The 27,188-nt window shown below is 44.9% G+C and overlaps 1 protein-coding gene across 2 annotated transcripts in view; it reads right to left on the reverse strand.

Annotated features, from left to right (window-relative positions):
* The window catches only part of LOC138468181 (zinc transporter ZIP9-like), a 381,835-nt gene that overhangs the window by 247,690 nt on the left and 106,957 nt on the right, over nt 1–27,188 (reverse strand). For both annotated transcript variants that reach the window (XM_069608629.1, XM_069608630.1), the window contains exon 4: nt 12,149–12,217. In XM_069608629.1, the coding sequence (XP_069464730.1) occupies nt 12,149–12,217 (69 nt within the window). The remainder of the gene's footprint in view (nt 1–12,148; nt 12,218–27,188) is intronic.

The following is a 27,188-nucleotide window of genomic DNA, read 5'->3' on the forward strand; positions in this document are numbered from 1 at the left end:
AAAGATGCTTAATATCTTGCAGTACCCTTGGGACAAACGAGTGTGTTCGTAGCGCTTTCCACCATGGGTACAAGCGGTGAGATACTTTGAATCTGGGTCCAGGGGTATAGAAAAGAAACCGTTTTTCAGGTCGACTACTAGAAAGTGGGACGTTTCTTTGGGAATACTGCACAAAATGGTGGCCGAGTTCAGAACCACCGGAAACTTTCCACACCACATCATTTAGGGGCCGTAAATCCTGGATCATTCTCCAATTTCCCCCTGTTTGACATGGTAGATCGCTGTGTTGCATGGTGAGGTGGATGGCACTATTATCCCTTGATTGAGCAGGGCCTGTATCATGTCTATTATTCCCTCCTGTGCCTCTCTTGATACTGGGTACTGTTTCAGCCGGGGAAATACTGCTCCAGTCTTTAATGTAATGTGTTCTGGGGTCACTTTGTTTAAAAGCCCAACGTCATGTGCTTGGTGGTCCACAACTGTGCAGGCACATCTTCGAAGTCTGCCTCAATAAAGGGAGGTCACGCCAAAACGGCCATCAGAGAGCACTTCACCATTCTGTACAGCTCTGTGATCTCACCGGTACAGATACAGGGGATACAAATCTCTAAGATTATTTCTCCATCACTATGATGGTTTTCAAAAAGCTCCGAATTGGTTACCTCCTTGAGGGGTACGGTGGGATCGATGCAAAGCACTGTATGCCACTGACACCCTTGTTGGTCTGTTCCTAGCACAACCACTCTTTTCGCAGATACCACCAACCCATGTAGTTCTAGGGACAGGATTGTACCTGCCACCCATTCTGGGGACACCACAGGGTGAAAAATGAAATCTATTGGCACTCTCCAACAGCCCATGGCAATTTGTGGCACTGTCTCGACAAGTACGGTTATGCCATAGATAAACAGGTATAGATCTACCGGCTCGGACCACCACCTCACCTGCTATTGCGTGTATTATCACCATCGCTCTGCTTGTGCACATGCCTGGCGTTGTGCAGACAATGCCGTGATCAGTGAATGAGATTGTCGTGTTCAACTTACGGAGTAGATCCCTGCCGAGCAAGAGGACAGGAGAAGTCTCGGAGTACAATATGGGCACGCGCACAACCCCCGACCCCACTTTTACATCCAAATATTTTGTGTATGGAACATTAGAAATAGCCACAGAGAAGCCCTGCATGTCGAGAGTTTTCCCCGATAATGGGATGTGATGCAGGATTTCTCAGTGTCCAAATCAACCATAACAATGAATTGCTTATTTCCTACCTCTGCCCCCACCAAGGGTTCCTGTTCAGGGTGAAGGGTCATTGACTCGACCAGACACGCAAGAGTTCTCAGCGGGCTGTCCTAGTCAGTATATGTATTTGTCCTGGGAATTGAGAAGGGGTTTCCCCCCACCAATGCTGCGCCTTGAAACGGCACAACCATACCATTTGGCGTTCCATTAAACAGGTTTGTGCTACCTGCTGTTGGAAAGTGCTCTGCATTACATATTGTTCCATCGCTTGCTGTTGCAAGGGTGGGCATGGGATCTGTGGGGCAACTGTGTGTAAGCCTGGTTTATTTCGTGGGGCATGGAGGTAATTCTGGGTGTCAGCCCTTGGGAAGTGGTGGACCATAATTTTGTTGACCATAACTGTACACCACCCCCCTTGAACATTGTGAAGGCCTCATTCCTCCCCTCTGGGTCCCATCCCTCCCCTCGATCCTCGGAATCCACCTTTTCCTCGCTGCTATCCTCCTTGACACAGTGGTCAGGGTACTTTGTATTCCCGCCCCACTTTTCTTGTCCTCCTTCCAACCACACCTATTCTAGCGTTTGGTAAATTTGTGGTATATCCTGCCACTTCTGTGGGTGTGGGAAAAAGCCAACTACAACATTCCGTTCCTATGTGAGGATCATTTGGTATGCCTATGTTCTACGCCTACACTTCTGTTAAAAGACCTGAACAGCACAGGACAACACATGTACAACACAGACTGTGGGGAGGATCCAAGGCCTTGGGTTATAGGTATATCAGAGCTTTCCCATCAACACTAATAGGTCATTCCAACAATTACCACCGACTGGTGCCACAATTGGACACAGGTTGAACACCTGGGATGTAGAAAGACGGTGGAGCTCCAGTTGGACATAGTGGCAAACCCTGGTATCCGATATCCTTGAGTACGTGAACACTCATGCTGTTATCAAGGCTCTACTGTGTGATTACTGCAACTAATTACCCATTACTAAGGCATTGTAGAATACAGTTTGGACTGCCACCTATTGATCGGCACAATACCGTAAAAGTGATTGCAGACAAGTTCACCAAGATTGGTCATTTCATGTTTCCTGCCACAGCGATAGTTTTTCAAATGTTTCTCCAGCGTATCTTCCTTGCCCATAGCCTCCAATCAGTTCTGATCTCTGACCGTGGTTCCCAGTTTACTTCAAAGTTCCAGCAAGGTCTTGCCTCCTTGCTTGGTACAAACTTATAGCATACTCCATCCCACCCCCTCCAAACAGATGTGCAGACTGAAAGCTTGAACCAAACCTTTGGGCCGTAACACCCTTGTTTTTGTCCCCAGAGAGATTGGTTGTCACTACTATGCATCGCAGAATTTGCATAAAACACCTACTTTCATTCTTCTCTGGGGTGCTATCAGTGTTTTTTGCTGTACAAAGCTTTCTCCCATGCATGCTCCCAGAATTGATCCCTGCCTCCTCGCCAACCGAGAGGTCACTTCCCACATCTATAACGTACAAGCATGTTTTATGACACTTACAGGCCACACAGGAAGCATGTAAGGAACAAGTTGATAACCACTGTAAGGAATCTTCTGACTAAGGTCACTGATGAGGCTTCGTCGGCCATGAAGCACTTGTGTATCAGTGGAACATGCAAACCGTTTTGTCGGGCCATATACTATTAATAGGCAATTGACCCAGTGGCTGTTCATCTGGCTATTCTAACATTCTGGTGGGTCCACCCAGCATTCCATGTGTCCATTTTTAAATCTTCATTCCTATCACTTGATTGCCTACCAATCCCATACCAATATTGGTCAATGATCAAGATAAGAACAAGGCTCAGGACGCCTGATTCATGTGTTTGGGGGGTAGAGGGGGGGGGTGTCACATACACTATGTGGTGGTTTAAAAAGGGTATGGCCATGAGGAACGAACACAGGCTCGGTCATATAATGAGCATGCACATTGCTTCCATGCTCTGCTTCCTCAATGGCCTTGCATGGCTCAGCCTTTGCAGGATGTAGTTTGCATGTGTCCTCTCACACATAGGACACTGCTGTGCTTGTGGCTCCACTGAACTGCACTCCCCCCACCCTCCATGCTCCTGCTGCACTGTGACTGAATGTAATTGTCTATGTAGTGTTCCAGACTGCCACTTAGTTCATCCTTTATATTGGATCCAGGGATCTTGAATGCTGCTCGTCAACACAATATGGCGAGTGTTTGTGCGTATATTGGTCGTTGCTATTTTTTGTTCCCGCTTCCTCTGTATCCTTATTGCTGCTTCTAATTCCCATTGTCTGGCCTTGGCTCACCCATATCACCGCTTACCCCCTTATTCATTGAATTCTGTGGTACTGAACTCCTCCTTGTCCCCAACTAGCCACTTGCCTTGTCATTTGGTTTTTTTGTATAACATCAGTTTGTGAACCCTATCCTGCTTTTGGCCTTCCACCTGTATACGATTTTGCTCTACCTAATGCTCGGATGTCAGGCCCCTGCCTGATTCACACTTGCATGTGTTGTGATTTTAAGCTCAGTCTTTATAACCCCGAACATGGGGCTCAGAGTGTACTACTGTGCTGGTTTGCCTTACTTGCCTGCGTCTTCTAGATTCACATATCCAAATGTCTGTTTCTGTGATTCTGTTGTGGCTCTGTCCTGAACTCCATCTCTCTAGAATGCCTCTCGTTCATCCTTTCTCCCCCTATTATTGATCCAGCTACCCTGTGGGATCATCGCATGAACCCTCTTGCGAGACTTGCATTGTCTTCACTGCTTCAAGGACTCCCTTCAGGATTCTGGACATTTGAAAATTGTGATACGTCCCTTATAAGACCCCTCTTTCTTAGTCTTCTTAGTTTCATCCTTGTGCCATTGAGCAGGCCTTGCAGACTATTCATTATATTCTACTGACTGTGTGTCATCATGACCTATGGCGACAGGCCCAGTGTGGGTAGGATACACTTACAGTTCCTGGTTATTCGCGATCCACGTAATGTTTGGGACTGTCACACCTTTGTTACACCATTAGTTTCTTACAGCATCATTCCTAAACAAGCTTTCTTTTTCCTTTGTTGCCTGGGCCAGACCACTATATATTCCTTCCTTCTCACCTTTGTGCCCAGTCCCCGGATGCTACTTCTTTTGTCGCCGGGAGGGTGGTGAGGTTTGAAAGACCATCCTCCTGGAAAGCCAGAGCCTGACAACACACATCAATGAAATGAAACTCACATTAGTACCTCTTCCCAGCTCAACCTATCCTCCTTTGGCAGTCCCTAATGGTGGCATGCCCCCTTCACATCAGTGGACCCAATCTTTAGATACATTGGGCCTCATTACACGGAAGGCGGTAAGGGTTAATGGTCACCGGTAATGGTACCGGTGACCGTTAACCCTTACCGCCTTACTACGAGGTCCCTTTGCGGGTTGGTACTTTAACGCCTGCTTTTTAGCAGGCGTTAAAAACCAACCCGCAAAGGGACCAGGGTGCTAATTACGGTACCGCAATTTGCAGTACCGTAATTAGCACCTTCCCCATTCCCATTATGCCCTATGGGGCAAAAATGGGAATGGGGAAGGGCAATGGGGGAAGGGGGAATTACCGCCCCGCCAACCGCCAACCTTGGAATAGGGCGGTAATTCCCCTTGCCACCAAGGCGGTGCCGGTATTTTACCGGCATGGACCAAGCTGCTAGGTCCACCGCCTACCGTGTAATGAGGCCCATTATTTCAAAAGTACCAAAAGCAACAAACAAAAATAACCAGACATATATATCAACGGAAACATGTTAAACAATAAGAGTATGCTTGCCTCCCAAATGAAAGGCAGGTGTGCCATGTAATACGGGGCAAAAAGGTCATGCACTGCCAGCCTCAGCCTCAAAACGTTTAACTATATTAAGCTCAGCTTTCTTTTAAATCTTATCTGTGTCCTGCGGTGAACCAGAAAGCGGAGTTGGGCTAAGATGTTCAAGGGGGTTTATTTAAATAATAAGAAAAAGCCTGTCTAACCCTACCATTATTGGGGAAATTCCCTACCAAACAAACTACAGCTAATGGTGCTCATCAAATGTTCAAAAGAAATAGTCATTAGTCCAATCCCTACTTCCTACCTGGCCGTACCAATTCGAAAAATTTAACAAAATATAGGCCAAAGCAATAGCATCTATCCCGGGGTTTTGCTCAGCCCAACTACTGGGATCTCATTCCAGCGAAGTTTTTAAAAGTTCTTCAGTTCCTCACAATGCCGTCTTGCAGTCTCTCTGCAGGTTTTGACCCTTTGTACACTTCCACCACATTCCCTTCTTTTCATGGAAAAAGGGTCCCCTTAGTATAACGTAACCATTATGGACTTGGTGATTGATAGTGCTGCTTTTTAGGGGTTGAGCATGTGAACTCTCCAGGTCCTCTCTGTTCTTAGTCTTGCTTGATATGTTTTATACTTCCGGCACCCCCCAAAGCCCTTTTGGCCCTGTAATAGGTTTGCTTAAATGGGGTCTCTGTTGGGCATCTGCCTGTTTCCGGTATTCAGGTTTTCCTGGCTCCTGTGAAACTTTTGGCTTTCCCAGCCTCGGATATCAAGGTCTCTCTTTACAGCGCTCCTGAAAGCCCTTTGTTCCTCAAATAGGCCTGCTTTAAAGGGCCTCTGTTGGGCATCTGCCCGGATTGGGTTTTCCTGGCTCCTGTAGCCTTTCTCTCTTCCCCAGCCTTGGGTACAACTGTTTGCCCCTCTTCAGGATGTAATGCACTTCTGTTGTGGAGATCGGGGATCCGATCCCTCCGCTGCGTTCTGGTTTCGGCATCTGTTAACAGGCCCCAGGTTGTTTGAAAAATGCCTATTCTGGGGTTTAACAAGGTTGAACATGTATTTGTGCTTCCCCAGGTTTAATGTAATCCCACGTGGGTTTTTAAAGCGTGAGCGAACGATTTCACAGCACAGTTGATGCCCAATGTCCTATTTCTATGTCTGCTGGCTAAGGACCCAGAATCTGCTATGGAGGAAATTCATTTGTGTTTGGACAGGTTTTAATGCAATCTCGCCGGCTTGCTGTTATAAACATGAAAAAAGAATAAACACACACATTTTTTAAACATTGCTATTTTGGGATTTTTTGTCAGACCTTCTGTTTGCCTTGATGTGGGTGTTACACCGCCACCCATACACACGCCCACTCCTGTTGGACTTCCTCTTCTTTTCGCCCCGTTTTTAATTTTTTCCTTCCAAATAACAACTTCGTTATCAAAGGGCACTTTTTTGCATTGAAGGAGGCGTTGCACATCTTTCCTTTTATTTATATGTATATTTACTTATTCTAACCCCCCCACTCCCCACACACACATAGTCATATGAACATGCAATATTATGTAATATTTTGTTATATCGCATTGCATTGTCATGCTACTTGCACAAGGCTGACAAGGGCTGTGAACCAGCGTGCAGGTGGCACAGATCACTCCATAGGCCCTCGAAAAATTAAACAACACATACCATTGTACACCTGCAAAAGCAAACTGTAAATCTTTTCTAAACCTAAAGATTACTCGTCTTCCCTCTATTAAAATGATGAGGTAACTGCAGCCCAGTTTGAGAAGTGTAGTCAAGGCTGAATGATTTACTTTAACTGCCAAAAGAGACCGGCCTCTGGCCAAAAGGAATCCAGCCTATCACACGAACATTTCCATCACCATAAAGGTCTGAGCAGGGCACAAGAACTTCCATGCAGCCCTTTCCTGGGCCTTGCTTCCAGTGGAGCCACAGACCAAAAGCCCCACTTGCGCATGTAGTTTCTTCCGTTTCTAGAACCTGGCTGTTCGGGGCCTAGGTAGTAGGTGGAAGAGTGTGTGCTCACCTGCTCCTTTGGGAATCGTCTGAATGCACCTTGCGACTAATCCCAGGGCATTGTCTCTACTTCCATGAGGGAGGCCTCTTTCCATGAAGCTAGGAGGCGGGGTTGCTACCAGACAGTCTCCCTGGGGGTGGTGCTCAGTTAGTGGTTCTCATGGGGAGAGATATCCTTCATGGGACCTGCCATGATGGCCCTGGGTGAACGCTGTATTCACATGACCTTTTGTGCCTCCACTCTCCTTAACCGCCACTCAGACCCCTTTGGTCCCTCAAACCTCTATGTGTTACAACAAAATAGAGAATGTTATTAACAATACTGGGACGAAAAAGAGAGAGACTTACCTAAACCTAATGCCAAAGATCACTGGGACGAGGAAGAGTGAACAAGGAGGCAAGAGCCCACAGCAGAACCAATATACATTGTATAGTTGGCAAGTAAGAGCCCCGATAATAAAAAGGGAAGAAGGACTGAATGAGAGGTCGAACCAGTTCTGGAAGAGCAGGGAATGAGATGCATGTACTATGACAGAGAACCTGAAGGTGGGAAACCGAGGTACAGAGAGTCATGATGGTCTGAGAGGTCCCAGCAAGGTGGACCTGACCAGTGGCAGGGAGGAGAAAAGCCAGCCCGGCAAAGTACAACCGGAAACAAGGACGTGTCCAGATGGAGAGTAGAGGACCCGCTCAGACCTGCAGAGCCGCGAGGGAGAGAACACCGAGCATGCAGCAGCAACAAAGCTCCTCTCCACCTCCCGAACAGACCGGTGACCACACCGTGACTTCCCAGAGGTAGGTAAAGGGGCGGACCAGTTGTGGGGGCATTGAGGGAGCTGGAAACACTAAGAAGCCTCATATAGATATCCCGAGAAACCCAAGGGGATATAATTGTGCAACTAGATACGAACTTTACAAATCATGGAAATATATCCCAGAAAGCCAGAGGGAATGAAAAGGGAAATGCGCAACTGAATACAAACTTTGTAAATCATCAGGAAATATCCCTAGAATGCCCAAGGGGATCAAAAGGGAAATGTGCAATTGAATACGAATGTATACTAGATAAACCCCTACCTAAGGGCACACGGGGAGAGCAGGAGAGTTGCATATATTGATACAAACATTAAGAGCAAACCCATATGGGCTAGTACCTGGCAGGAGAGTATACCAGGTCTGCCCAAGTGGAGCTTAAATGAAACAGGGACAGGGGTCCCACAGAAGCAGACCAGTTCAACCAGTGGGCTGAAACCCAGAGGCAATCAGAGAAGCCCTGCAAAAGCCTAACAAGATAAAATAAGGTAAACCAGCGTATGAGCAAATATCTGTGAAACTTGAAACAGTGAAATCAAGTTGGGCAGATTAGTGAACCTGGCTTGATACACCACTAGGAAGTCTACAGTCCGGTCTGGTAGGCTAGGGGGCAGGCCTCAGGAAAAGCTGCACAAACTAAGAAAGAAGTTCCGTCCAAAAGACCGGGGAACTGTAGATTATTTTCAAACAGTGGTTTTGTTTAGAAGAAGTTCCCTCCAGGAGAAGGGAGAACCATGCATTTGTTTATACAGCGTTTTGTTCAAGAGAGGTTCCCTCCAAGAGAGGAGAGAACCGTGTACTGTTTTCAACAGAGGTTTCCTCCAGGAGAGGGGAAAACTGTGTTTTGTTTATAAGTGGAAACAGGAGTTATGGAAGAACAACACCCGGGAAAGGGAGAACTGTATTTTCTTTTGCATTGAACATTCAGCGAACAGTTAACTACCTATTTCTTTTCACAAAGTACTGTACTTTGGAGCCCACACCTAGAACGAGAGGGGCCTCCTTCTGGGTTAATGAGACATCCAGTTTTCAAATGGTGAACATTTACTTTATGGACATCCTGACCGAGTCCTTAGTATTTTTGTTTAGGTAGAGCAACCTCTCATAGAACATAGGGCAAGATAGACTTCTCTTTTCTTTTATGATTGTAAATAAAAGTCTATGCCATCTAATCTACCACAACTGTGTCAGACCCGTACTTCTGCACCCTTACAGCCTACACAGTGCAGGAAGTCCTCAAATCCTGCACTTAAGGTGCCAGACAGCCTCTCCATGCAGGCTCTAAAAAGGACAGTGTGTCGATCAAAGTCCAAAGCGGGAGACTTTATCGCTGCAGCAGCAATGCTTATATTTGCATCAAAATGTGCATGGACAAAGGAACTGCGGATTCTTTTAGGAATGGCTGGGACAAAAGAGTGTGGCAAGAAGCCATGTATCTGGGAAGGGGGGTATATTGATTCGATTAGGATTTTCTTTTCATTCTAATGTGTGTATCCAGGGGTGGGCATGCCCAGGATGTGGGTGCTGTGCCTGCGGGTCCTAGAGACCCAAGCTACTCCTCACTGATGAGGCCCAATAAGGCCGAAAAAACATGTTTGGGGATGCGTGTGGTCTTGTGCAGAAGGGATGTGACCAAGCAGTTTGGGCTGGACCTCCCCTTTTGGAGTGGTGCCAAGCATGATTTGCATATGGTCTTTCCCTATTTGTAATGGCTTTGCAGGCAAAGGACGAATGTCTGTAGGGTTGCCCAGAGCAATGCCAGAGGTTAAGTTTCTAAACCTTCCAGCCGTCACGTCTTGTTTTGCTCCGGGGGAGGTGGGGGGAGGGCGGGAATCAGCTTTGTATGGTGCTACATTGCAACAGACATTTGAGCCATTATATTCTGTGCTATACTGGAAGGTGTATAGGGTGGAAATTCGCAGCACTTTCTGTTATTACTTTAGATTTATATTCACTTTATTTTTATCTCATTAGATGTTCAAAGACCAATAGCCATTTCATTCTACTAGGGTGCCAGATTAACCCATAACCGCAAACTAGAAAACATGGTCACCATCATTACTGATCACAAATGATCGGTTTCTTTTTGTATGCCCACTAATTATAAATATTAATTACATGGACGGGGGGAGGGGGGTTAATTTCTGGAATCCTCCTCCTCTCCTATTCCTTTTTACCCTTTTCCAAAATGTTTATATATAAGCAATTTATATTTTGGACTATTTTGTCCTTGGCTTTAGCTTCCTTCTTCTCTAGACCTTCAAAAGGTCAAGCATGCCCTGCGTTATATCTAGGAGAGCCCAAGAAACTTCTTGTGCCCCAACTCCTCCATCCAAACCATCCATACGTCATTACTACATCCTTTCCATGAACATGTTCACACATTAGAGCTTCCTTCAATTTCTTTCTATCCTTTCCCTCACATCTTCCTTCCCTTATTTTGGTCCAGCAGAATAATCACTGGTGATCCGGAGCGGGGACACAATACACCCCAAAGCTCAGGCAAGTATCGGCGCTCTGAGACCACTACAGTAGTGAGCCGGCCTATTACAAAGGCTCAATAATTAATATATCATATGTTATGCACATAGAGGTAACGCCAGTAATCTGGCTTCTGGATAAGAAAGGTCTGATCATTATTAAATATGGACTGAAAACTGGACATGCATTGAATGTATCTGACACACCTGACAAAAGTGCATTTGATTGCATGTGTTCTGTCGATAAATGACAGCTGAGCCAGCAACTGCAGCTTGCTGCCCATGGTGTTGGGTAGACTGATTTATAGTAGCCCCAGTTCCACTTTTAGCGCTGCACCCCATAGAACATGGCTCAGTGCCACTTACAATGCGGTCCAGCTGTCACTGTGTCACTGGCAGCAATCCACACTGCGCTTGAACATGCTTCATAGTACGACTATTCTAAAGTCACCACATAAAAGGTAACATACTATCTGCTTACACTGTCATGGTCTTATTGCATCTCTGTGCAAACTATGGTCTGGCAAAGGGTCATTGAGCCACAGTGCTTTGAAGCCATAACCATGGCAGCAGAACGCTATACACATATCAAGTAACATAACATATGCATGCCAGATTCCTCCCGCTTCTAAATGCTGTAATAAAAGTTACCCAACTCAGTGGTAGCATACATCAGCCGTGGAGGGTGAGGGGCTGTCTCGGTAGGGCTTTGAAGCGGTTAGTGCAGGACTCGCGCAGAACTGAGGTAAGCGCTTACCTTACCAGGGTTACCTTACCACCAGGGCGACAGATCTTGGATTAAGAGCTTACCTCTGACATGGGGCGAACCAACTCGGCAAGAGCACCAGCTCATCCCCTCCTCCCGAAGTCGAATCATTGGGCATCATTCCATTGGGTAATGATGCAAGCTATTGTTACAGAGCTTATAAACAGGTAACCATTATATGTAAAATAAACATGGTATTATTCCCTGTCTTCATGACCAGAAAGACCAAATCTGGGGGATGGTGTTACACTTTTCATCCACGAGGCCACTATGGTCCCTTTCAAGCTGGCAAAGTTGCCTTTCTTCTCACAAAACAATGCCAGGGTGTAGTTTGTAGTGCCTGAGAACACAAGCATTGGCAAAAACCAACAGGTCTTGCTTTTCTACAGGTTAAGTGTTGTGTGCATGGGTCATTGGGTATCTGGTGCACGCATGAATAAGCGTGTGTGCCCACACAGGCGTGTATATACATCAATGGCTGTGGAAATGATGTACTGAAAGGATGGATGGATGGATGGACACATGAATATACAGCTGGATGCATGGTCATGGGTTCCACACAGGATTCCCACAGCATGGAATAATGCGAGCGGCATGCTCCTAGAGTCTGCGGACGAGCAGGGTGGGCGCTTACAGCAGAAAGGGAGGTGGTGCTAACTTCCTTCCCAACACTGCTTCTCACTGCCTGGCCAATGGCGTGTGGCCATGTAATAGCTAGCAAATGTCTTTACAGAGGCCAAAACTATTGGCTTTGCCAACGCTAGTTTTACACATGAGCCTGTGGTCGTAAAACATGTGTGCTAAAAAAGAATTCACTTTATACATATATTGCCCTTCATGATGTCTATAGGGGATAGAATGGTACATTGACGACGTTTGGATATCACACTTACGGCAGTCCAATACAGTAAGGGTTTCAAAGACATGCAATACCCCTGGGAAGAGTCACGTGGCAAACACGCTCATCATTTCATTATTCTTGCAGACACTCATACTCTGATCTCTTACCTGCAGCGTGTATCACTAGTCCAAGTGTTGCGGTTATGCTTGTGCCAGCAGACATCCCCGTACTAGGGTCTAAAACAGAAAGTACATTTCATTAAGAAGAATGTTGTACAAAAAGGACTTAAGCCGCAGACACATTCTTGAGACAACTATGGTAAATCAAAAATCAGACTTTTGCCAATTCTCTTGCCCATGGTCTCAGTCCCGGCACTGACTTAATTCCATCTGAAGTGTCTGCACAGCTTCTGCTAGCATCTGTTTGTCCAAATAAATTGCGTGATGCAATGAAGCTACAACAACTCTTCCTCCCGGCACACTTGCGGCTTCTCCCGACTTAGAGCGTCCACCAGCTCAGCCTCCTGCTCACTTCTTACCAGTCTCCTCTGCCCTATCCCAACACCTCTACATTGTGTAGCTTGTATTAGAAGTGGGTGGTGGGAGTTGGCATAGGTGCTCGCCATGGTATTACTCCCACTAGTCTACAGGTAGATGCAGCTCCCTTCCAAGCCCTACCCAGAAATCCCACCACGGACCACCCAACTCCTGGCAGGAAGACTCTAGTCCTAGCAACAGCCTGCTTCACAACACTTGCTTTAAATATGGCTTCCTCACATCCATGCTATACGCAGTGTTGTGAAAGTTAAAGTTATGTATGTAATGTGATGGACTTTGTATTACAGAAATAGTTCAATTGGGAAGAGTGTTTGTAACTTAATATTGGCATTTCCAAATGTAATGGAGCGCTTTTCAGAGGTACACAGCAGTACAGATGCATAACGGAGCGCTTTTCAGAGTGACACAACAGTACAGATGCATAACGGAGCGCTTTTCAGAGGTACACAACAGTACAGATGCATAATGGAGCGCTTTTCAGAGGTACACAACAGTACAAATGCATAACGGAGCGCTTTTCAGAGGTACACAACAGTACAGATGCATAATGGAGCGCTTTTCAGAGGTACACAACAGTACAGATGCATAACCGAGCGCTTTTCAGAGGTACACAACAGTACAGATGCATAACAGAGCGCTTTTCAGAGGTAACAGTACAGATGCATAACAGAGCGCTTTGCAGAGGTACACAACAGTAGAGATGCATAATGGAGCGCTTTGCAGAGGTACACAACAGTACAGATGCATAACGGAGCGCTTTTCAGAGGTAACAACAGTACAGATGCATAACAGAGCGCTTTTCAGAGGTACACAACAGTACAGATGCATAATGGAGCGCTTTGCAGAGGTACACAACAGTACAGATGCATAACGGAGCGCTTTGCAGAGGTACACAACAGTACAGATGCATAATGGAGTGCTTTTCAGAGGTAACAACAGTACAGATGCATAACGGAGCGCTTTTCAGAGGTGCACAACAGTACAGATGCATAACGGAGCGCTTTTCAGAGGTAACAACAGTACAGATGCATAACGGAGCACTTTACAGAGGTAACAACAGAACAGTTTAATAATGGAGCGCTTTTCATAGGTAACAAAAGAATAGATATACAGCGGGGATAGGATACATAGGGGCACAGAGGAGGGGTACAGCTACACCGAGTGGCGGATAGGAGAGGGGCGGTCCAGCGTCTAGCGAGTAAGGTGGCACAAGGGGTGACGTCATGGCCTCAGTGTTGTGGAGGAGATACTCCTTGGAGAGGTGGGTCTTGAGTTCTTTTCTGAATTGTAGGAGCGTGGGGGCGAGTCTGATGCTGACAGGGAGGACGTTCCATAGTCTTGGGGCGTAGTAAACTTGTAATGATTTACCAGTCACACCTTAATTTAGGCTTGGCAGGGGTGGATCTGTAATCAGGTCCCTGTGTGACAGTACATGCTAGCCACAAAGTTCAATATAGTCCATGTCCTCAGTTTGTCTGTGTGAATGTTACCAAAAACACATCACAGTATATAAATACACATACATATCTATTTTTTGCTGCATACATATTTGACATCTATATATACAAGCATTAGTATGTCCTGTTTTATTTCACCTGGGGGGAGCTTGGGTTGCACGCATGTGACAAACACAGGTACAAGCTAAACGAATATTGCTTCAGGTATGTAATGTTCCTCTTTTCAGCCTCTTATTCTATTTTAGATTCACATGCTGTGCACAGATTAGCACGCAGGAGTGCTTGCTCTGAACTGTATAGTATTAGTGATTGTTTAGGCGATCATTTTGTGTATGGATTCTATTGTGATATAGATCTGTTGAATTTCTAGAAAATGCTCTGGTTTGCAAGAGTGGAATGAATGATATGGATTAAGATAGAATATTTGCGTCAGGTTTTCACCATGTGCACAATAATGAATAAAAAGAAATAGTGCTTTGTGAAGGTGTGCACAGAGATCCACGCTGCAGCCTTGCAGATGTGATCTACCGGAACATACACCGTAGACTCTGCGGCTTTACGGAGTGAGCTTCTACTTTGGTAGAGAATCACTTTGTTTGCTGCTTTATCGCATTCTTCAATACACTGCACTATCCATCTCACTATTCTTCTGCGCTGATCAGATATCCTTTATGTACCCCGCGAAAAGACACAAAGGACGGCCTTGTCTATGTTAAGGATTTTGTTCCGTGTATGTAAAAATGAGAGCCATGTGCAAGTATCCTTCTTGAAGACTTCTTCCGGAATTAATTTCATTAATTATTTTTTATATAACGTGCCTAATACCATACCCGAGTACGGTTTCTAAGCGCGGATCTGGGATTCCAACCACTGTTGCTGTACATGGTCTTGCTTCCAAGCCCAGCACATTGCCCCTGTGCTATCCTCTGTTCAGCGAGTGGTTCTTTGGAAAATACTGGAAACACAAAATATTCAGGTTGACACAATGGGCCTCATTACGAGTTTGGCGGTAGCCCTTAAATGCCGCGGTAGCGCTCTTACCGCCGCATTTAAAGGTCCGCCAAATCATGTTACCGCGCAACTCGTGATGAGACCCAATGTATTTTGGTGAACATCCTGGATGTACTCTAAAATGACCTGGTAAATGTGACAATTAGTTCTTCCAGCAATTGGGCATTTACTTCACTTACTCTTCATAATATATGCATGTTACAGCTACACAAAGGACACCATAAAATTAAGATGCTTTAGAGAACATTTGTGAATAAGTCCCAAAGGTTGAAGCATGCAATACTGCAATACAGTATTTAAAACCCAGTTGGTTGTTGTTTTTAATGAGAGGACATAATTGCATATTCCCTCATATAAACATTCTTGCAACTGGAACTTTACTCCATGAAACCTGATGCTGAGAGATAATGTCATCTCTCCACATTGGTGAATTGCACTATTCGCATTGCAAGCGAGTCCACGAGTAGAGTGAGTAGAACAGATATGTAGCATTCTATGTCTCCAAGCATTGAAGTGCTTCTAGCTTCTTTCATCTGTGCACAATAAAAAACATATTTGTTATATTAGCATGTGTCTAGGTTGCCTTCCCCCCGTTAATACCTCAATACACTTTTTGGGAAGTCTTTAACGACCAAACTACATCAGCTGGAGTGGCTAGCTTCATAGAATATCACCCACCCCAAAAGACACACTTGTGTGATAACATTTCATTGTGGATGCAGGTTCATTGGTGATAGCAATGCCATCTGTACTCGATGTGGATAATGCACAGGATGTGTTCAGGTTGGTACAATGAGTTATGTATGTCATGTGTGTCCCTGGCATCTTCTAAACCACCCTGTGTATCACATGTGCCAGTGTATAAAAGTGTAGGCGCATTTCTTTGAACAATTGGCCTACGGTACATTTCCCAGTGTTGCCTGTGTTAGTCATTTATTGAATGCCCACACTGCTTTTTTGCCTCTGCCCTTAGCGGCCCAGTGTTGCCTGTGCCAGTCATTTATTGAATGCCCACACTGCTTTTTTGCCTCTGCCCTTAGCGGCCCAGTGTTGCCTGTGCTAGTCATCTATTTGCCCACACTGCCTGTGTTAGTCATTTATTGAATGCCCACACTGCTTTTTTGCCTCTGCCCTTAGCGGCCCAGTGTTGCCTGTGCTAGTCATCTATTTGCCCACACTGCCTGTGTTAGTCATCTATTTGCCCACACTGCCTGTGTTAGTCATTTATTGATTGCCCACACTGCTTTTTTGCCTCTGCCCTCAGCGGCCCAGTGTTGCCTGTGTTAGTCATTTATTAAATGCCTAGACTGCTTTTTTGCCTCTGCCCTTAACTTCCCATGTTGGCAACTCTAAGAGGTGCCACCCTGACTATGGCAACGCTCCTCCCGTTACTCCACAATGTTGCACCTCAGAACAATACCAGTACAACCACTCCACTCTACTCAGACCTCCTATCCCCGATAGAATAGATCAACAGATTCGCTCGTCCACCTACACCCTTCACACCATGCCCTACACCCCTCAGAAACACACGACTAGGCTCGCGCCTCTATCTACCCACTACCACCATCCTGAATACAGCCCCATCCATCATGCATAGAAACGCTAGACTTAGCCTCTGCACCACCCTTAGTCACAAATCCATCAGATCAAACACCAACCTGACTACGAACCAGATGCATCTGACACCACATAGCGACTCCATAGTGAGCCAAAACCCTACAACACCTCACACACTGCCACTTACGAAAATCAACCTTACTCCCATACCCATTAAAGGCCCTCTCATCAACGCCCGCTCCTTGGTAGCCCACGCCCTCGATGTTGCAGACATCATCTCTGCTAACCACCTCGACTTTATCGCTATCACGGAGACGTGGCTCCACCTAGCAGCTGGCCCTACTCTTTCCTTAGCCATCCCTGAGAATTACAACATCTTCCGCACTGACAGAAAAAACGGAATAGGAGGAGGTGTGGCAATTATTGCCAAATCTAACCTCAACATCAGAGAAGCAACCAACACTACCGTGCCCCCTTGTGACTGTCTTTTTTTAATATAATGGTTTTGAACTCCTGTCTATCAAACTTCCACTATCGAACACCCAAACCATCCTCCTTCACATTATATACAGACCTCCAGGCACCCTATCCACCTTTGAAGAGGATATCTCTCTTCTACACACCACAAACACCAAACCTAAATCACAAATCATCATCATGGATGATTTCAACCTGGGACTAAATGACCCCAACGACAATCACACCGCCTCCCTTAATGACACTATCACCCACTTGGGCCTCACCCAACACATTAACAAACCTACTCACACTGAAGGAAGATCCTTAGACTGGCTAGCAGATGCCAACTGCAATCTATCTCTGACAGACACCACACCCTGTGCTTGGACAGACCATCACCTTATCACCTTCTCTCTACCCAGAACTGCACCCTATACGACACCACCTCCCAGAATGTCACAAATAATTTCCAGAAACAATCATAACATCACTATGGAAAACCTTACACCACTTCTCATGCGCATCGCTAAAGCCAACCTTCCCACTCAGAATGACAACCCGTCGACTCTGGTAGATCTCTACAACAATACGTTGGAACTAGCACTCAACCAGATAGCTCCACTCAAACAACGTATAGCCAAACCTATTGCTCACACTAACAAATGGTTCTCAGCAGAACTAAAAGATCTCCGTAACCTTAAAAGAGCTGCGGAAACCAGATGGAGAAAAGCGCCTTCTCCATCCACTAAAGACAACCTCACTACAGCTGCCACTACCTATAAATCTGCTATCTTAAACGCCAAAAAAGAGATTTATAACACAAGAATACACAACGCCAAATCTGGCACGAAAGAATTATTCTCCATACTAAGAGAACTTGAATCGCCACTGCCACCCTCAGAGGATTGCACTAAGGACAAGGCATGGTGCAATAATATCCAACTTGCTCTCTCTAACAAAATTGCCTTGCTTCAAGCAAAGATAGAAGCCAAAAAAGCCAACTTGGTCGCCAAAGATATCCTCAATAGCAAAAATGACCACACCACTCCCAACTGCCCTCCTTTCCATTTCTCTTCAGTCACTGAAGAAGAAGTAGTTAAGATAATCGCTAGCCTTAAACCATCCAATTGTAAAGGTGACTTATGTCCCGCCTCTGTCATCAAAGATGGAGCTAAAGTTCTAGCTCCCCTCATCACCTCACTGATCAACTCTTCCTTCAAGAACTCAGTAGTCCCTAATAACCTAAAAGAAGCGTGGGTCCTCCCCCTCCTCAAAAAGCCCAACCTAGACCCTAACACCCCTACGAATTACAGACCCATCACCACGGTCCCTTTCCTCCTCAAAATACTAGACAAAGTCGCCTACCTCCAAATACAACAACATTTGGAAGACAATAACCTCTTAGGCCTGCGACAATCCGGCTTTAGACCCAGGCACGGGACCGAAACTGCCCTTCTGGATCTAAAAATCCAAATGGATGAAGCCAAAGACAAGGGCAACTTGGCCATCCTGCTCCTTTTAATCTCTCTGCGGCCTTCGACCTGGTTGACCACCAGATCCTTACACAACACCTTTCCTCGGCTGCCGCATTCTCACAGAATGCCACCAATTGGATTCAGTCATTTCTGTCTGACAGATCGACTAGGGTCTTCGCCCCTTCAGCGGCTGCTGATCCTATCCCAATCCAATGCGGAGTTCCCCAAGGCTCCTCCATCTCCCCCACACTTTACAACATCTTCACGAAGCTTCTCTTCGACCGTCTTGACAAACTGGGTGTCAGCTACACTAACTATGCAGATGACACCCAGGTCCTCATCACACTCACTGGCTGCTACGAAAAAGATGTTGCAAAGCTTAACGAAATCTACCTAGAAATCCAAGCCTGGATGGCCATAGACAGCCTCTGCCTTAACGACGATAAGACGGAACTGCTTATCGTAGGCTCCCAGGCCCGCCTCAAGAAATTAGATTCTAGGTACAAATCCTTCACCATTGATGGCAACATCATAAAAGTATCCAAAGAGGTGAAAACACTAGGCGTGTACCTCGACTCCACCCTATCGTTGAAAAAACAAATAAATGCCACCATCTCATCTATCACATATACCAACAAACATATCAATGCCTGTAGACCTTTTCTATCATCCTCCAGCTGCCTCACCCTATCCAGAGCATTGATCTTGTCTAAATTAGACTATTGTAACACACTCTTCCTAGGTACTACCTCCAAAAATCTAGAGAGACTCCAGATCCTCCAAAACAATGCCTTAAGATGTGCTCTTAACCTCCCGCGCAAGGCACACATCTCCACGGCTAGCAAAGATGCCCACTGGCTCCCAATACGAGACAGAATCAAGCTACGAACTCTTGTCATTACACACAAGTGCCTCTCCCTGACTGCCCCGCGATATCTATCCGACAAATTCGCTAGACACAGCACTTCTAGACCCACCAGAACTCCCTTCTTGCACCAACTCAGGGTCCCTAAATTCAACCTAAAAACAGCAGGAGGTTCCAGTTTCCCGGTTCTTGCAGCTCAATGTTGGAACACCCTCCCTCTTGCAATCAGATCGGAAGCCTCCTTTTGGCCATTCAGAGCCATGGTGAAATCATGGCTCTCTGCCTAAACACGGTGGTACTTACTCACGCACCCTAGGTCTTAACTATACCGTGAAACGGATCACCATGTAACCCGATCCGCTATTTTCTATTGTATTCTTTGCTTATTTTTTACTTCACCATTTGTCTGCACCATTGAATGTATGTACTTTTCCTGCTGTGCGCAACGATATGTAACTATGTTGTCCATATGATTATGCGCCCAGTTACCCGAGGGTTCGGTCGCGCTCTATAAATAAACTAACTAAACTAAACTAAACTAGACATGCATATGTATAACTTGAGGCAAAAGTGTGGCATTTTGTATGTTCCTTTGTCATGAACAGTTCTATGTCTCTAGTTCATTATTTTGGGAAAATTGTCAGTACTGTCTTGGGTGGCAACTCTCAGCCCTGTGCCTTTTGCAGTTGGCAACAGAGGTCATCTGCAGGCAATTGTGTATTACTTAGCAACCGCGAGGTTGACCTCTTCCTTAGACACCATTGAAAAAGTCACTGCACTATTTGAGATCGGTCTGCAAGTTTGTTCCCCTGGTTTTTGGTGTAATGCATTGCTGTTAGATTGTCTGTCCCAATTAGTACATTTCCATTGCCTGGAAACTTGAAAGTGCAGGCTCGACTGGCGTTATTTCTAACATTGATATGCAGTATCTGTTTCTGTGTCCAATCCCTGCGCAGTGTCAGGGACAGCAAATGCGCCCCGATCCCAAAAAAGGTGCGTCTGTCGTTACGATCACCTAATGGTTGAGGACTGCAAAAGGTGAGGTTGCTGCACCAATTTCACCAAATGAATGACCTTTGGCTTTACAACCCCTCGATCTTCCCAGTCCACTTTTGCCTGTGACCCTTCTGATTTGAGCGATTCCTCCATGGGTATAATATCCAATAGCTGAATTACATTCCTCACGATCACACACGGACGTCTGGTGAATGGGATCCGTTCCTGCAAAGCACTGCATCCTCTCCTGTGAAAGAAAGGTCTGGTCTGAATTGAGTGCAGCATTGCTACAAGAAACGTCTTGGACTGTGATCAGACTCGATTTATCGACATGGATTGTGAATCCCTGATCACGTCCCCGATAATGTTCAGAGTTGCAATGTCAAATGTGGGAGTTACCCTTCATCCAGCTAGTCATTGAGGTATGGATGCACATGTACTGCTTTTCCACATAGGTGTATTACCACAACAGATCCCACAAAATGTAAAGGCACTGTTCCCTGTGCTCCTGCAGATTAGGTTCATGACTCCTCCAACATGTTAAATAACAGGTAAACAAAATGTTTGGGGTGCAAAACATATACTTCCATTTAAACCATATTGAGTTAAAAATCAAACAAATAAATTGTCTTCCTGTTATGGTTATTGAACTAGCTCGGACTAGGAACTACTCTGAATTCATGGGAGCATTATACCATCAAACTGAAGGCACGCCCACGAGAACCACTATGGCTCCCATTCTGGCAAACCTGTATGTAGAAAGGTTTGAAGAGGCAAAAATGTATCCTCCCTCCAATCCCTTCAATAAACACATTAGAGTTTGGAAGCACTACATCCATGACATTGTCATATGGTCAGGAACAGAAGAGGAGGTGGAGCTTTCTAGCCAAAGGTTAAAGGAGCAAAATGCACATTTGAGGTTTACACACAAATCAAGTGCCAGCTCGGTCGACTTTTTGGACCTTCGCCTTAACTGTAACCTTAACATAAACTAGCAAAGGACAACTCTGCCTTACACTACAACAGTCACCATGTCAAACATCTAAGAGCTAACATGCCATTCAGGCAGTTGCTCAGATTAAAAAGGAACAGCAGCACAAAGGGGACGTTTGAGAAAGAAGCCACTTTTTCAACTCAAAAGCTTCGCAATCAAGGGTATTCCAAGAAGCTTATTAAGATGATAGCCAAAAGAGCATCCAACAATCAATAAAAAAATATAACAAAAGGAAACGGAGTACAAGTTGGCCTGGGTGACCACGTACTCCGATTGGAGTCTTGGCATCAAACACATATTAACGTTTTAATTCCCACTTTAGTCAGAAATGCCCGATCTTGGGATTAAAGACTACATTACAACAGGCTTAGAGAATCCCCCGCCAAAGACATTTATAGAAAAGAAACGCACACTAGAACATTTAAAAGCACATTCTGCCCATAATTGTGACCACAATTTGAAGGACATTAACACTTTTTGTTACAATAACCATTGTTCTATCATTTTGCAATTCGGAAACATTTACAGAACATACACCCCCTCCAAGGTCCCTTAAACATCGTCATCCTCCACTTAAGATATTTAAGACCTCCTCTCAGTTCTGGCACATCTGCGGGTGTTCCTAGAGCCTACGTTTATGCATTCCTTCTGTAACCAGCCAATTCGAGCAGTCTCCCCCGCTCCTTGGTAGAACATGTACTCGCCTCTGTTCTATGGACCATATACAAGAACATAAACCTATCAGCATGTATTTTGTACTCAATGAAACATTCTTTGCAAGTGGCAAAGAGTGTGCCGTGTGGGCATCCGTGGGTTTGTGTCCTATGTTCCATTTTGACCAGCTGGGGTGTATTGCTAATAGTAGTGTGTCTGGTGTATTGCTAATAGTAGTTTGTCTGGTGTGTTGTCAATAGTAGTGTGTCTGGTGTGTTGCCAATAGTAGTGTGCCTGGTGTATTGCTAATAGTGGTGTGGCTGGTGTATTGATAATAGTAGTTTGTCTGGTGTGTTGCTAATAGTAGTGTGTCTGGCTTATTGCCAATAGTAGTGTGTCTGGTGTATTGCCAATAGTGGTGTGGATGGTGTATTGCCAATAGTGGTGTGTCTGGTCTATTGTTAATAGTAGTGTGTCTGGTCTATTGCTAATAGTAGTGTGTCTGGTGTGTTGCCAATAGTGGTGTGGCTAGTGTATTGCCAATAGTAGTGTGTCTGGCGTATTGCTAATAGACTCTCAAAAATCTATTAGGGCCTTACCACCAGATAGAGGATGGCGAAATCTTGTGGATTTTATATGCAGATGACCTGGTTTTCATAGACCTAACGGCGATTGGACTCCAACGGCGACTCAATGCATTTAAAGTATATCTGGATACCAATGACATGAAGATCAATGTAGGAAAATTAAAAGGTAATGATTATGCAATCTGCTCAAGTAAAACAAAAAATGGCAAAAACCTTTATTTGGAAGATCGAAAACAACTCTCTGGAAACAGTTGACTCCATTATATACTTGGGAATATACAACAATAAGAACATTAATGAGTTGGGCCAATACTTATTAATTAGGGAAAAACTCCTGAAGTTAACCAACAAAGGAAGAGCTCTGCACCATTGCTATAGAACCTTTTCTCCGATTCCCACCACCACCTTCTTTAAGCAAATGATAATTCCAGTGATAAAATATGGAGTAGAGACCCTTTTGAATCTATCTTGGAAAACCTGGGAGCTATGTGAAGCTTTCTTTTGGCGGAAATTTCTGAGACTACCGAATGCAGTACCTGTAGTTGTAATAAGATATGAGCTAAGATTACAGTCAATAACATCAATTGTACTGTGGAAAACGCTCTCCCTTTTTCGGACGTCTATTGTAGATGATTCCCCTAAACCCTTTGAGATCTTAAAAGGTATCGAAACATTCAAAAATAAAAATCTGTCGAGATGGAAAGAGCGTGCAAAGAACAACTAGTCAATTTAAATAATGAACTTGAAACGCCTAAAAGCAACCCAAACAACACAAAACAGATTCTCCTGGATAGAGACTGTGTACTTAAATTAGAGAACATAGAACATAAATTAGAGAACAGGAACATAGGCACAATCTTTAAAAGTGACCACTACGTGATTAAGAGATCACGAGCCGGCATCACCCAATATGGGCTAGCCAGCACCAGGAGCACAGGACACAACGAGCAAAATGGCCGTATGCCCGAAAGAAGTCGCATTAGTTTTGCATTATTTAAATGCCTGTGGACACTACAAGGATGTTAGAATCCCTGTTTTTCATCTTTCAGCTGCACAAGCTAGAAACTTAACAAAAGACCCTATTTATATAGGAGCAAGAAATCCACGGCGCACAGAGGGCACCATAAGGGAAGAACAATGCATCTCTTCTCGGAACCTGTGACACTAAAATCACTGGCTCAGGTAGGATACTTTCCAGCACACACCACAGGCAATCACCAAACCTTTAGAGAGACACCATCGTTCTGATTTTATTTTTTCGACTTTTTAGATGTTCCACCCACGGAGTACACAAGTGACACCATTCAGTCCACTTTAACAGTCCTGAAGATGGCACTAGAACACCCAACCAACCAGTTCTTGCCAGAAACACCACAAGTGTCGACTAGACAGATGTTTTGGTTATAAAAACCACATTCTAAGTCACTACCTGTACTAACTTCCACTGTGCAAAAGACTTGATTGCAAATTGTTATTATATGAATGCCTAATATGATAACATGTGTACACATACCCATAAGACATGGGGTTGAAAATGGTTACACATGTACAACGGCCTGAGTAGGCTTTCTAATGATATGCTAGAAAATAAAATTGTCATATATGTAAATGCAGTTTTGGTGATCTCTAATTTAAGTACAGATCAAATGTAATGATCGGTTAATTTGTGCTGCAGAACACTACCGGCAAGTGCCAGACAGGTGGGGTAGCCTAAATCCTTGTGTTATAAACATTGTCCTGTACCCTCATGACATAGGCCCCCTGGATCAAAAAAGAGGGCCCCATACACCCCCTATATATATTTTATAAGCCTAGGAAAGAGAGTGGCTTCAGACGGATTCACTTGTGGGGAGAAAAAATAATGGTTTGGCACACTCTGGGAAAATTCTTAATTGCTTTACGCTAGCAACATCTGTTTTTCAAAGACAATCAATCATGATCCTTTAATACCCGTCTTGCTTAAAATCTAAATAATTTACAAATATAGTAACTGGATAGATAAATACCGCAAACAATAATCCATATTTTGGCTACCACAGACAACCTCCACAACATCTGCAAATTCCATCTTAATTTTTAGGAATATGGGCGTGCTTAAAAGAGAAAGCACAACTAACACGCAACCTCTCACAGTGAGTGACAGGGTTGAGGCAGGGTGTGCTAAAAGCCCTATAGATTCAATGGGAATAACTGATCATAAGAGCTGAGGCAAGCATACCATAAAAGCTTTCTGCCCACTCGAGACATGCATCAAAATGAACACAAAGTTCTGTAGGTCTTGACTGAACAGGGAGTAGTGCTGCATTAGTTACACCCAGCTGTCATATCGAAAGAATTGATGAAGGAGCACATGAGATGCATTTTTCCAGACTAAAGCATTAAGCTTCCTCATTACCTCCTTAGTCCAACTAAAGGAGACAATTTCCCAGGAATCAACTAAATAGATGTCTTGCTTAGAACAAATAAAGTTTCTCAAAGTACAATCATCTATAGATTCACAGATGAGGATTGCGAATGTCAAACCCAACATCGCAATTCAAACCGAACATTGAACAACTGAACTATGTAGAGCTGCACTTGTAGTCACCTACTGCTAGTTTTCCCCAGGGGACAGCGGATGATCACAGTACCAGAAATGGGGAGCCTGAGGCTTTTGTTCACTATGCCACAGACTTCCAATAGAGAAGGACCTAGTATTAAGACAGGCACTCATTGAACAACCTGGATTTTCAGGAAACAAAAATAAAAATAGGAATAATTAACAAACACGTTTGCGGCTTCCCACATCATGCCATCAATACAATCATGTTACACAGAAAAGGCAAACACTACTTGCCAAGAAGTGACCAGTGTATGTTATGTTAAAGGTTCTTATACTGTGCACTGTTGCCACCTGCATGGTTTCTTGGCGCTCTGGCGGATATGTAAAGCAAGGGGTAGGGTGGTTAAGTTGGTAGGACTGAGAAAGAGCAAGCGAGCTGTGATGTGTTGTTGGCAGCTTCAGTTCGGCTGATACTGTTAGCTGAGCGTAGGTGCATTTTTCAGTTGGTAGCGCCATGTGCTGTTGGGTGATGCCATGTGTGGTTTGTTTCGTTTGTTGTGGTGTAGGTGGTATGGTTGGGTTTAGTTCAGAGTTTGAGAAGTGTATGCAGAAGGGTGAGTTTTTATTAGTGTTGGTTGGTGGCAGTGCTCTTTCTTACCCCTGCTGCTATGACTAGCTGTGGCCCATATCCCTTCCCACGTCGTAAATTCTGTTGTGCTGCAATTACCTCCCCTATGTTACCTAGCAAGTGGGAAAAAACGCCTAAACTTGGGACACACCAACAAGTAGAAAACAATCAGATCTGAGATACCTGACAAGTGGGTAAAAACACCCACGTTTGAGATACTGCAGCACGCAGAAAACACCTAGATCTGGATACCTGGCAAGTGGGAAAATACACCTAAATTAGAGATACAGCAGTAAGTAGAAACAGCTACATTTGGGATACCTGGCAAGTGGCAAAACACCTGAATTTGGGACACAGTAGCAAGTAGAAAACAGTCAGATCTGAGATACCTGGCAGGTGGGAGAAACGCCTGAACTGGGGACACTGCAGCAAGTAGAAAACAATCAGATCTGAGATGCCTGGCAAGTGGGAAACACAACTACGTTTGGGATACCTTGGCAAGTAGAAGACACCTAGAATTCAGATATGTTGCAAGTAGGCTAAAGTACATCTGCATTTGGGATACAGCAGTAAGTAGAAAACAGTTAGATTTGGGCTACCAGGCAAGTAGGAAAATACACCTACATTTGAGAGACACCTACAATTGAGGCACAGCAGTGACTGGAACACTACTTACTAGCTTGCTAACATTGGTGTGCTATGTTATGTAAGGTAATAAAAGTGGTAGAGCTTTAATGGAATACAGTAATTGCTGTACTCCGCACCCAGACCACACTTACCTTATCAGTCGCTTCTGGTTGACGGCGGCTGCCTTCACAGGCGAACACGGGCAAACACGGAGTGAAGCTGCTTCTTCGGGAGCTGTCCTTTGCCTTGGGGCCCTTAGCCGATGGGCTGCCCAGGCAGAGACTGCCCCGATAGGTTGTTCTAAAAGGGCTGCAAGGCCCAATCACAGGAACGCTGGGCGGAATGGGAGGTGGGGGGATAGGACCAGGAGGCAAGTGGGGAAGCGATCAGGGATGCGGGAGAGGTGCAGAAAGAGCCGAAACAAATGCAAAGTAAAAAATAAAATAAACAAGAAGTGAGGCCCAGATGCAAGGGATCTCAGTTGTCCATACTAAGATAATGCTGCTGACTTGGTACGCTGCTGGGAAATGTGCTGATGGAAGGCGCATGGACTAGATTCTCCTTGCTAGTGTATGTACCGGGGCTGCAAGGCCCAATCACAGGCACACTGGCTGGAATGGCAGGCGGGGGAAAGGAAGGACCGGGAATCAAGTTGGCAGGCTGACTAGGGACATGGGGAGAGGTGTAGAAAGCACAGAAATGAAGGCAAAGTACATTTTGAAAAACAAATAAAAAACTGCAAACCATGTTCCAGCAAGATCAAAGACAGGCCACAGTAACTCAATACATGAAACC

The sequence above is a fragment of the Ambystoma mexicanum genome, chromosome 4q, assembly GCF_040938575.1.
Source record: "Ambystoma mexicanum isolate Mex_15411 chromosome 4q, UKY_AmexF1_1, whole genome shotgun sequence".
Lineage (NCBI taxonomy): Eukaryota > Metazoa > Chordata > Amphibia > Caudata > Ambystomatidae > Ambystoma > Ambystoma mexicanum.